At 36.2% G+C, this 13,126-nt stretch overlaps 1 protein-coding gene across 2 annotated transcripts in view; it reads left to right on the top strand.

Annotated features, from left to right (window-relative positions):
- LOC100265499 (uncharacterized) overlaps positions 1-13,126 on the top strand; it is a 75,236-nt gene that overhangs the window by 688 nt on the left and 61,422 nt on the right. For both annotated transcript variants that reach the window (XM_010655382.2, XM_059738984.1), the window contains exons 2-4: positions 2,206-2,312; positions 2,502-2,842; positions 3,254-3,414. In XM_010655382.2, coding sequence (XP_010653684.1) covers positions 2,602-2,842; positions 3,254-3,414 — 402 coding nt within the window. In that variant the 5' untranslated portion in view covers positions 2,206-2,312; positions 2,502-2,601. The remainder of the gene's footprint in view (positions 1-2,205; positions 2,313-2,501; positions 2,843-3,253; positions 3,415-13,126) is intronic.

A 13,126-nucleotide genomic window follows, 5' to 3' on the forward strand; every position in this document is an offset into this window, starting at 1 on the left:
ACTGGGCGCAGTTCAATTTAGGCCGGGCATTTAAATGGGGCCTTCTTGTCTTATTTATCGGTATTAATAGGTAGTTGCACTTAGAGAAAATGGACGTGATCATATGACTGTTAAAGCTAGCTACTTCGGAAGGATTGGATCTGGAGATTGAATTGGTCCCTAATTCCTGGACAATAGGAGAATCTGTTGTTACACTCTATTCAGATTCCTTATTCATAGCGTTGTTAATATTGTCCTCTATGGTGCTTGCTATTTGGATTGAAGTGAAATGATCTATAGAAGCTATTAGTGGAAAGAGTAAATGCCATAGTCAGATCCAATGTACAAAAAATTTATGCTGAAAATAGGGTGCAAAATAGGCATAGTTAATTATTATTATTTTTTTTTTTGATAGATAATAGGCATAGTTAATTATTATATTGATGTATCTAAGAACATGATATCTACTGCAACTAGGTGCAGATTTTGTAGTCTAAAGCTGTTTGGATCAAAGCGCAATATATTTGTTGATACAAAGGTGGTGTTGTTTGTTTAAAGTATGGTATATGGTTTCATGTGGTCAAAATAAGTGAGGAAAATCCTCCAAACAGGCAGCTAAGCTCTTTAGCTAAGGGAAGGTTTCTACTTGGAGGGCCTTTAGAGATCATTATTAACATCTTTGTGCATGAGTTTGGGTTTTTCTTTGTTTCCCTGTGGCTTTTGTTTGTTTGTTTTTATTTTTATTTTTATTTTTTATTATCCTTTCAGTTGTGAATCGCTCTTTTTCTATTAATAAGTATTGTCTATTTAAAAAATAAGTGTTTGCATCTTTTTTTTAATGAGACCAGTTACCCATGTAACAGCCCCCAAAACAAACAAATATTTAGGAAATAGAATTTTGTGCATGAATAACTACTTGACTGTTTTGATAAATCGTTAAACAGATTGTAAGCATCTAATCAGCATTCTTATGCTATTTTTAGATATTGTCTGTTTAGAAAATTTGTTAACTGCATCTTTTTTGGTCATAAAATCTTTTACTCATGTGATATCCTTCTAAAGCAAACAAATGTATAATAAATAACATTTCAGGTGTGAATAACCAAATACCTGTTGTGATGAATGCTTAAACAAATCACAGTCATCTAATCAGCCTCAACTGTAGGAAAAGCAAACCTTGGGTGATATGGGCCTGCCTTTCTACCCTACACCACTTAAATACCAAGGAGACTTAAAAACACAAGACCTTTGGTTTGTTGCCTGAGGGCACTACAACTCAGCTACACCCTTGGGGGAGGGGGAGGGGGAGGGGGTTGGGTTGTTATTTTATTTTTTTCTTGCCTGATTTTCTTTCACATGGAAAGGAATGAATGAGGAGGCCTGGAGCAGCCACCATTTGAACGCTCATTTCTTGCCATCATCCATAGAAGACAATACCGATCCAGTTTGTTGCATCCCGCATGGCTATAAGGTGTATGACAATGCAAAATCAAAAGAAAATAAAATATGGCATCAATTTTACTCCATAAATGGTGTCCGGTGCACATATATGCTAGTTTGTCCTACATCAGCAATAGGAACAAACTAGAATCTTCCCCAACATTACTGTATATCCATTTCTATTGTAGAGGACTATTTTATTTTATTCTCTTGCTTGCAAATCTTTAAACCCAGCATAGAAGCAAAACTCTGATTGGGAATTAGGTTGGTTGCTTATTATGAACTGAAATTCTGATAGGGTGACTAGTTAACTGCTCGTTCTTAACAAGTTGCTCAGAGGATGAAATATCATTAACTGGTGTGGAAAGCTGTACTTTAGAAGTTTGCAGGGGTTGTTGATTTCCATTTTTACCCTGGTTTTAAATAGCAATGCATATGCGTATACATTGGCGTGCTTATTTTATTTTGTTTCTTATAGAGACATATTGTTTGTGTCAAGCCTTGAAAGGTCATTCTTTTTTAAGGCCTTTGTTGGTATATTACATTCTGTTTCTTCAATTATCTTATTCACTTTGTTTGGGCGCTATGAGTATTCCTGCTGTCACTACTTGACCAAAATCAGATTTTCTTATAACATAGATGATAGAACAGAACCGATACTAATGGTGTTTTGTGTTTCACACCTATTTGGAATATGTTTCACAAGCTTAAGCCTCTTATAGATGCCTAAATTTTATGTACAGTATAATAATTGAAATTTAATTTCACCTTTTTTTTTGGTCACAGGATCGATGCTGCCATTTACATTTGACCAGTTGTAGGGTGTTGAGATTTTTCTGATGACGTTTCGTGGTCCTTTATCTCGAGTGCTGATTATATTTTGAGCATACCTTGTAATATGAAACGATTTCGGATTGAAATACTGTCCTGTAATTTGTAAATAACACAAATTATAGAATTAGTATATTCATTTCAGCTCTTCATTTTCAACATTAACTGCAGTTTGATTATTTATGCTGTATGTTTTTTAATTGCTATTTTTCCCTCTAAATATATCATCGTATTTCGTGGGAAATTTGTAGATTTTTATTGGTTAAACGTGGGAAAGAAGAAACAATTGACTCTTTACTGGTGGGTGCTTGATCACCTGAATTCTGGGAAACTGTTCTTACCCTGTCTGCAATGGAGTGCTTAGCACAACTTGAAGCGTTGTGTGAAAGACTGTACAATTCACTGGACTCTGCTGAACGAGCTCATGCAGAGAGTACTCTGAAATGCTTTTCTGTGAATACTGACTACATTTCACAATGTCAATACATCCTGGACAATGCATCGACTCCTTATGCATTGTTGTTGGCTAGTTCGAGCTTGTTGAAGCAAGTGACCGAGCATAAGCTCCCTTTGCAGCTCCGGCTTGATATTCGTAATTTTCTTGTTTGCTTGCAGTTCTTTATGCCTATAAATGTTCTAAGACAAAAGTTGCATGATCAGCTTCCATTCTACACCCAAGCGGTTTATTGTTATTTTCTTAGTGTCTTGATTTTATGTATTACAAGCACTATAAATGTATATCCAACCCACTTATTTGCTTTTTTTTGTTTTATTTTTGGTCATATTAAATTCTCATTTGAGGTTGATTCAATTTCTATGGGCTAATCAAACAGGAAAGGCGGTATTTTTCTTTACTTCTAAGGGGAGAGAGGGGAAGTGATGAGGGTTGCAATTGATCTAATACTTGTTTATTTTGACATAATATTGCCCTTTGCATATCATTGTTTTTCATCTCATTTTCTGTGTCTGCTTCCAATATTAACCTTCTGCCCTTTGTCTGAAGGAAACTATATTATAAACTATCTGGCCACCCGAGGACCTGACTTGGAGCCTTTTGTTGTTGGATCCCTAATTCAGCTCTTTTGTCGAGTGACAAAATTTGGGTGGTTGGATGATGACAGATTCCGAGAGGCGGTTAACGAGTTGATTAATTTTTTGAGTCAGGTGACTTGACTTCTGCACATAGATTTATTAGTTACTGATATATTTTGGGTGCCATCTTTTGATCTTTTGATTCTGTTTTCTCTTAATTCGGTACATTAGTTCCTTTGTAATGGGAAAATACTAACATGCCTCTTCTGTCAGCTTTGTTTACTGCTGTATATTTTCTTAATTTATTATTAACATTTGTGAAGTTGTGATGGCTTATGGATGTCTTGGAAGTTCTAATGTGATACATGAAGATAACATTTCTCTCTTAGTATTTGCAATTTCTTGTTACTATTGATGTTTCCGCATGATGTTTGGCATGTTTTGCTTCTGTTATGTGTATATCCAGATGATGTCTGAGGAATTTTAATCTTCTCTTGACACTTGATGCAATATAGATCCACAACCTGCAAGCCTGAGAGTAGAACTGAAATGTGCATGTCTATGTGGCTTCTATCATTTTCAATGTGTGCGTAAGAGATCATTTGTAAAGGCAAAACCATGCGTTTTTATTTTGCAAGCTAATACAGTGATGTTTAATGCATGGTTTTGCGCTAGATGTTTTTGCCCAATCACATGACCTCTTGGAATGATAAATTGGTTAATTACTAATTGTATTATATATACATATTTTGTTCTTATTGTTTATAATTTTGATAGGCTATATATATTTTTATTTATTGTTATTATTCCATTATGAAATGGATGGAATTTCGTTTATTTTTCTCCTTTGTTGTTGCCATTCATTTTTATTTGTTGGGTGACTATCTTAGTTCTATTTTCAATAGATATAAGGTAATTCGATTATATTACACTTTGTGGAACTTCCTTTTTCCTTTTAATAAATAAAATGTGATCTTGGATTCACATTGTATATCTCCATCATAAATAGGATTTGTGAAGTTTAAGATTTTAAAATATGGTAGTTGATTCTAAATTGGAGATATGCATTTTAGTTACGTACTCCCTTGGGACTATCATTGGGTGTGCCTTTCAAGTCCTTTGTGGTGTGGGAAGTGGTTGAAGAGAGGTTTCTCAAAAGGCTTGCCTTGTGGGAACAAAATTATTTGACGTAGGGTGGGTAACTATGGCGAAGAGTACCTGTTTTAGCTTATCTGTTTATTATTTCTATCTTTTTGTCATTACAAATTTTGAGATTGAAGCGAGTGAAAGATGGAAACATTAAATGATGTACCCCTGATGTATTGAAAATGAGCTTTTGTAACATTTAGAATTCATGTCCAATTTGGAGTAGTTTTATTTTGGATAATGTCCATGTTTTTAAGGCTTTCTATTTTCTTTTCATATTTTTGCTATGAAGTCAATTTATGGCCAGATTTTTTTTTTTTTTTTTTATAAATTATTTCTCAACCAAGAATAAATCTAGTTTGGTATGAGAAAGTTAAAAGTCCTTGATTATAGTTAAAGTTTAGAGATTTATTTATTTTGATAGGAAATGAAATATATTAGAGAGTGCCCAACAAATAGAGGCTATATCCATGTATGTAAAAAGTATATACAGAGTTGAAAGAATGCCATGGAAAAAAGGCAAAAGAAACAGCAAGGGCTAAAACCAAACCTATCAATGACATTAAAAAAAAAAAAAAAAGCCTTGCACAAGCAATATCTATTGATTAAATTTCACTCTCTTCTCATGAGTTGGACTGGTAGGGGAATCTTTTCCCTCACCACTTGGGCCAAAAAAAAAAGAAAAAGAAAAAAAAAAACTTCTTAGGGAGAATCTCTGATCTCCAAGATTCCTTAGCAAGGAATTAATAATGTCTTAAAAGAAAAACACCATTCAAGCTCTTTCCAACATGTCCTCTCCTACCTCAGGCATAACAAATGAGAAGCGAACTAGATAAACAAGCTAGAGATGAGTGCTGCTTCTTCTAAGAAGTCAATTTCCTGTTAGACCACTCCTTCCTAAAATCTTACCTTCTAGAGAATTTGAATGGTGTTCCCAAAAAGAAGTCCTGGGTGTTTGGTCGGCAAATACTTCATCCTATAACCAAAAAAAATATTAGTTACCACTCAGCCGTCTCGAAGAATCACATGTAAGCAAGCTGAAGCTACTCCAACCCTCCTTGATGGCACTCTATAGCCTCTTTAACCTAAACATTTCATTGAGAATCCCTCTAAACTAGAGAAAGAAGCAATAAGGAAGAGAGGCACAATTTCCCTTAGTCTCTCGACTAAACATTTGTCTAACTTCTCCATTTTCTTCACAGTTCATCCACCATAGTTCTATCCAAATGAACTCTTTAAACTCAATAAGAGTGATCTCTTTTGTATTTGTTCTTGATATCCCTTCAAATCAACTGAACTTTAGATGCCTTAACTTGTGATATTTTCTTTCAAAATTGAATGTGGTGTTTCCCCTTGTCTCTCAACAAACATTTGTCTAACTTCTCCATTTTCTTCACACTTCATCCACCACTAGTTCTACCTAAAAAAGCTCTTTAAACTCAATAATAGTGTTTCCCTTCGTATATGTTCTTGATATTCCCTCAAATCAACTAAACTTTAGATGCCTTAATCTGTGATATTTTCTTTTAAAAAAATCAGGAAGTTTTGAATGTGGTGCCTTCTTTTGTTACCTAAACTTGTTTTTGTAGACATGCTACATCATTTGATATTTGACACAAAACTTTAGATATAGGCAATGATTGGACATGTAGAAGAGGAGGCCAGGGATGATAAATTTCTTTTTTTTTTTGATCACTAAGCAATATATGTATAGCAAAGAGGCGCTAAAGAAGTTTAAAGTGAAGGGTGTGATTGAAGGTTTTATGTTCCTTTTGATATAGTGAAAGGTAGTGTTGGGAAAGATCGTGATGAGATTGGCATCTCTTATGGAGACCATCTTTCATTTGGATCAAATACCTTGGTTTAGATGTTTTGTTTTTTTGTTTTTATTAGAATGGTTGGCCTATGTTGAGGATATAAAGCTTGTTCCTTGATAATTGTAGAGTAATGGGATCTAGAACTTTAGTCCATTAGTTTGGATGATAAGCTTCCACATGATCCTTTTTTGATATATATATATATATATTTTTTTTTTTTCTTTTTTTTTTGTCCTCATAGAGGACGTTGCAATGTCCTTCGTAGACTTTGTAGATTGGCAGAGATTCAAGCAAGGTGAGGAAGTTTGTTTTTTGTCTTCGCTTTCATTGGTTAGCTTTTGGCGTTCTTTGTATACATTGTGTGTACTTTGGTGCGTTTGCTCTTCGACACTTCTAATATATTTTCTTACTATATATAAAAAAAATTCTTCACTTTGATGCTAGTGGAAGCGATAATCATGGTTATGAGATCATTCATTGACACTTATTTGTTGTTGGCGATGGTTCATTCATTTACTTTTGGTAAGATCTATGGTAAGGGGATTGATCCTCTTGCTAGCAATACCTCACATCCATCTCTTATACATGTTGGGAGGTTCCCTTTGGTTTTTTCTCATCTCATTTATCTTATACTTGGAATTCAATTCCTCTAGAAACTTGAACTAAAAAATTAACCTCTTTTGCTTATTTGTATCTTTGCAAGAAGCTTCTTTTTCTTTTTAGACAATCCAAGTCTTTTTAGTTTTATTTTTTTATATAGTAGAAACAAGAGATGTAAATATTTATATTAATGAAAACATGAGAAGGATGAAGAGTCCTCACGATTACAAAAAAAAACCTGATCCTAATATGGATGACCTCTACTATAAAAGAAGTCTATACAAAAAGTTTAGGCTACAAACGCCATTCCTCTCAAGGATCTCCACACCCTTTTTATTTACACAACGCAAGCCAGTTGAATTGAATAACTCTTAAAGGAATGCCTTTATAAGCCTCGATGCGCGAGGCCTGAAAAGAGGAATGGAAGTGAAGTAAATCCCCTAATCTCTTTGTCGTCATCCCTTTATCATAACAAATTCTGCCATTTCTTTCTCTCCACACGATCCAAAGCAATGTGTGACAAACTATTTGCCAAAGGATCTTGCCTCTATTGGAACTCCTCTAACCCTTTTATGAAATAATCATCATATCGCATATACTCCTGGGTGGAACCCAATCAATCTTGACTTGTTTGAATAAATGGTGCTAAAGCCCTAAAGTCATCGGACAATGCAGGAAGAGATGATTGGTAGACTTTCCACTTTGCTTACATAGAACACACCAATTAGGCCTAAGGACTTGAACTCAGTTATAGCATATCATTGGTATTTACCTTCTTATGTGCCACTAACCAAACAAAGGCTTTAATCTTAGATGAGACTTTGGATTTCCATATAAATTTGGTTGGAGAGAAAAAAACAAAATCTAAAGTATTAGACAAAACCCAATGAAGAAAGATTTGAAAAAACTTGGAATTCTTGTGCAATGGCCTTCTAGGGACACCTATGTGATTGTTTGACTATAATATTGGCGTCCCATAAATGCTCAAAATAATCTGATGCCAAAGGCCAGAACCTTTGCGAGGAACCTCTAAACCCATTTCCCTAGTAGAGCAAGATTCCTTAGAGTGATCAACCTAAGTCCCAAACCTTCATTCTTGTCCCGTTACCCTTAACAAAACAAGTGTAATTGGAAAAAACTTGGAATTTCTGTGCAATGGCCTTCTAGGGACACCTATGTGATCGTTTGACTATAATATTGGCGTCCCATCTATAGGATGTGTCCCATAAATGCTCAAAATAATCTGATGCCAAAGGCCAGAACTTTCCCTAGGAACCACTAATCCCATTTCCCTAACAGAGCACGATTCCTCAGAATGATCAACCCAAGTCCTAAACCTTCATACTCCTTAGAAGCTTTAGAGAAAAAGATGGTATCATCTACAAATTGTAAATGAGAAACCCTAATCCTATCCCTACCCACTAGGAATCCCTCTACAAGACTGCTCTCCTCAACTCTTAGCATCATCTTAATACATCTACTACTAAAGTAAAACAAAAAGAGGAAAGAGGGTATCGTTGTCTTAAACATCTAGTTGCCTTTAACCCATCCTTTAGCATTTCCATTCACCAAGATCACAAAACTTGTTGAAGATAAGCAACCCCTCATCCAATACTTCCATCTTGTACTAAACCCTTTTTGCTCTAGTATATGGTCGGGAAAACCTCAATCCACATGATCATAAGCCTTCTTATAATCTATTTTGAAGACTACCCCATCCCTTCCTGAACGTCTTTTCTCATCTACTACTTCATTAGTAATTAGAACTGCATTCAAAATTTGTCTTAACAAAAGATCCTTAGGAGATGTGTATGGTTTCGTGGAGAACTCCTTGGATTTGCCCTAATAAGACCTTAAAAATGATTTTGTACAAACTCTTGACCAGGTTTCTAGGTTTGAAATCTGAAATTTTGTTGGTTTGCCTCTTTTTTGGCATAAGGGCAATGGAAGTTGCATTAGTGCTTTGGTTGATGACCCCACTACTATGGAACTCCGAGAACACCCTTGGTAGATCCTCCTTAATCACATCCCAACACTTCTGGAACACTACAATGGAAAAACCATCGAGCCTTGAGGCCTTTTCCTCATCTAATTGGAAAACAGCATTGTGAACCTTCTCTTCAGAGAAAGAGCGATCCAACCACATAGCACTCTTTGCTGCAATGGGAGACTGATCTAATCCTTCTAACCTCCAAGAAACACTTAGGGGCTTGGAGTATAACTTTCCAAAAAAATTTACTATCTCCGTGAAAATGTTTTCAACGTTATTTAGTATTTCTCCCTTTTTAGATACTAAAAATTTGATGAATTTCTCATTTCTCTTACCATTAGCCACCTTGTGGAAAAACTGAGAATTACAATCCCTTTCTTTTGTCCATTGAATTCTAGATTTTCCTATCCAATACACCTTTTCCTTAAACCATAACTCCTCAAGCTCCTTAGGGCCCTCAAAGCTAATTGCTCAATGATTAGATTCCTTCTTGCTCATTAGCATCAATTCCGACAATGTCTATAAGAATATTCTTCTTTTTCTCCTTCAATTCTCTGAAGGACTCCTTATTTCATTCTTTTAGCTTTGATTTGACAAATTATAGCTTTTTCATGAACTTATGACCTTTCTATCCACTAACTTGGTACTCACTCCACCGAAATTTGAAACTTGCCTTGAAATTAGGGTGGAACAACCACATATTATCGAATCTAAATGGAGTTAGTCCCTATTTAAATGGATTGGTATCTTGGACGATTGGACAATGATCCAAGATCAATCTAGGGAGGGCATCTTGGAGACTTTGAAGAAACCTTTTCTCCCACTCATTTGGGTACAAAAATATATCCAAACTCTTGCGAATAGGGAATTCTTGCATATTTGACCAAGTAAAAGATGCATTTCTTAGAGGAGGGTCAATTAATTCACTTTCATTTATGAATTCATCAAAATCCCTTATGCTAGGAGTTATTATGGATACACACAATTTTCATACATTCTTCTTATGACATTAAAATCCTCCCCAACACAAGGTCTTGTAGTTCCAACCAAAAGTCCTTCCTCAAATTGGACTTATTGGGACCATAAATTGAGGTAAGCCAAACAGTTCTTTCTTCATTTGAATTCAATTGAATTTGTACTTAAAAGGATTCAAGTACTATCTTTGAGTAGTTGAACTTGTTTGAGTCCCAAATAATCCTAACCCCTCCTTATGCCCTACATGTCAAAAGGACAACCTACTCCTTATTTGTAGCTTCCTACACATTATCCACAAATCTCCTATCCCATGACTCTCTCTTTGTTTCTTGAAGCATCTCAATATCTGGGTTTTTGTGGCGAAGAAAATCTTTAAGGATCCTTCTTTTCCTCCTTGAACCCAAACCTCTAATATTCTAGCTAATGATTTTCATTTGATACTGTAAAGGGCCTAAAATTTTTAGAAATAGAACCTAGGAATCACTTAAAACTACAAATATAGGTCTGAATTTCCTCCTAAAATAAACCTTACTTGAATAGTGTGCCCTGCCATGTGCTCTTTGGAAGTCATTCTCACTGTATTTGACTATCTTGATGTTCATAGTTGCCAATATAGATTGAACTGTGGCTATTTCATTAGGGGAAAACCCTTTACATGAAAACCTTCTTCCGAAGAGTGGGGTGGTTCTAGAGGTTGACTTCTCATTGGGAATTTTTTCCAAGTAGAGTCGATAGGTGGTGACTTGTGGAAAGAAACTTCCTTAAACTTTTGCTTAGGAAAAGCTAAAGGGAACTCCACACCTTGTAAATTGAGATTGCCAACATTTGAGATAGATTTTGGACCTAGACTAATTAAGATTACGAACGGGGAGAAAGGAGAACTAGAAATGAACCTAGAAGGTATAGGCAAAAGAGGTGGAGATCGTAAAACTAGTGTTAAAGAGAGAGTAGGCAAATAAGAAGTCCCATTTAAGCTTAGGCCCTTTGCATTGGTTTGTGTATTAGAATGAAATACTTGGACTTGAAGACCACAATGAAGAACACCCTCAACAACCTCAACATTGCCAATGTCTTCCCTTATCAAATTTGACTTGAGACCATCCTTGCCCCCTTTTTGCAAGAGCAATACTTGTTCAATTATATGTTTTGTGGCTTCAGATATTGCAAAACACCCTCTCGCGGTCCCAAAAGACCTCTCGACTTCCATTGTTGCACTTGAGTTCTAAGTATAACCTTCTTTAACGTTTTCGTCGTTGCATGTCATGCATGACCCATACCCTCTTTGATCCTTTTCAATTCTTGAAAAACAATTTTGGTTGGACTTTGAAACTTTGAAGTGTGAAGGCAAGCTTCTTGCATGAGAAATGGTGATGTTTAGACCTGAATCCCCGTACTGTGATTTGGTGTGTGATTGTTGCTAGAGAAAACTCAACATCAACACCCTCAACACCCTCAACCTCCTCAACCTCACCAGTGTCTTCCCTTATTGAATCTGACCAAAGACCATCCTTGCCCCCTCTCTACAAGAGCAATCCTTGATCAATTTCATGTTTTGTGGCTTCAGGTATTGCAAAACACCCTCTCTTGATCCTAAAAGGCCTCTCAACTTCCATTGTTGCACCTGACTTTTGAGTATAACCTTCTTTGATGTTTTCATTGTCGCACATCATGCATGGCCCATGCCCTTTTTGATAATTTTCAATTCTTAGAAAACAATTTTGGTTTGACCTTAAAATTTTGAAGTGTGGAGGCAGGCTTTTTGCACGAGAAATGGGGATGTTTAGATCTGAATCCCCTCACTGTGATCTGGTGCGTGATTGTTAGTAGAGAAAACTTATAAGGGGATGTGACTCTAAAGCCCCGACCCTTTGGAAGACTAGAGTCAAAAGGGCCCAATTTTCTACCCAAACATGGACTTGGGCCTTCTCATTTTCTATAGGCAAAATGGGTTTACACCTTTCTTCCACGATTTGGGCTTCCTAGTTGCTAGGCCATAACGCTTGGTTCAGTTGTGTGAAGTTCAGAAGACATAAAGCTTTTTTGCTATTTTGGGCCTCTCCTTCCTTCTTTATGGGCTTTTAACTTTTTAGAAAGAAATGAGCCTCCTCTCTGTTAGCAACTCCTTCCTTGGGTGACCTTTTATTTTCGTTGGGCCTTCCTTAAGCCTCTGTTTGGCCTGAAATTTGAAGTGGAAAAAAAAATGCTTGTGGGGCACAACTATCACCAAGATTCAAACTATTGGAGCTTGTGGAGGACAACTATCACCCAGATTCAAACTGCTGCCGCCACTTGTCCAAGTATTGCCACCACTTGTCCTAGAGTTGGACTTTGCCTCCTATTGAATTCATGTCTCACTGCAACTTCTTTCCAGCACCGAAGCTCTTCCTCCGAAATGACTAAACTGAGATTGTGAGGCTCCACACCCCATCTTTCACTTCTAACAGTGTCGATAACACCACATTTGCTTTCAACTCCACTTTCATCTTGATATTTGAGAGATGAACTAATTTTAAGGACCGACGATCAATTTCTGATGCAATCCTCCAATGTTTCAACAGATGATGTGGGTGATTTTTCGACCATAAATGGAAAGGAAGGCCTCCCAACTCTATCCAACCTTGTCTAAATTTTCTGAGTACCATTGTTTTTTCTCTTGGGGATCACCTCCTTAATGAAATCACAACACCTCCCTTCAATGGAACTATTCCTACCTCTTCAAGCCAATGAGCACTTCCAATGGAATCCACAAAGAATAATTCTTTGAAGAACGATAAAGGTGAAAATGACACCATACCTTTCAGACATAGAACTCTTGCAATAGCCTTTCCAATTTCTGGCTAGTCTTTTATGCCGTTCTTGCTTTCTTCTTTGCTCTTTATAAATTTGATTTCCCAGTGGTATTCCTCAAGCCAAGGTCACTATTATCACTAGTTGCTATAATCTTTATATGAGAAATGGGGGGTTGGCTACCCATATATTTTTCTAGTGCCCATTTGCATCATGGTTATGGTAGAGGTTGTTTTCTTGGTCCAAAACTGCATGGGTTTGCTCTAAGAGGCATTGAAGATATGTTGGTTGTCCCCATCATAGGGTTAAGAGTCCTAGAAGGGTAGCCTTGTGGAGAGTGACCATCCTTGCTAAGTTGGAGGTTGCTTGTCTCAAGAGGAATCCAAAATATTCAAATAGAAATAGAATGATTAGAGATGCTAGGTAGAGCTTGTTTTATCTCATTGCTTTGGATGTTTGTCACTAGTGAGTTCTTTGAAGTTCCTTTTACCATTTTTTCTCTAGATTTGAGATTGATTTGTTAGCCGTG

The sequence above is a fragment of the Vitis vinifera genome, chromosome 8, assembly GCF_030704535.1.
Source record: "Vitis vinifera cultivar Pinot Noir 40024 chromosome 8, ASM3070453v1".
NCBI lineage: Eukaryota > Viridiplantae > Streptophyta > Magnoliopsida > Vitales > Vitaceae > Vitis > Vitis vinifera.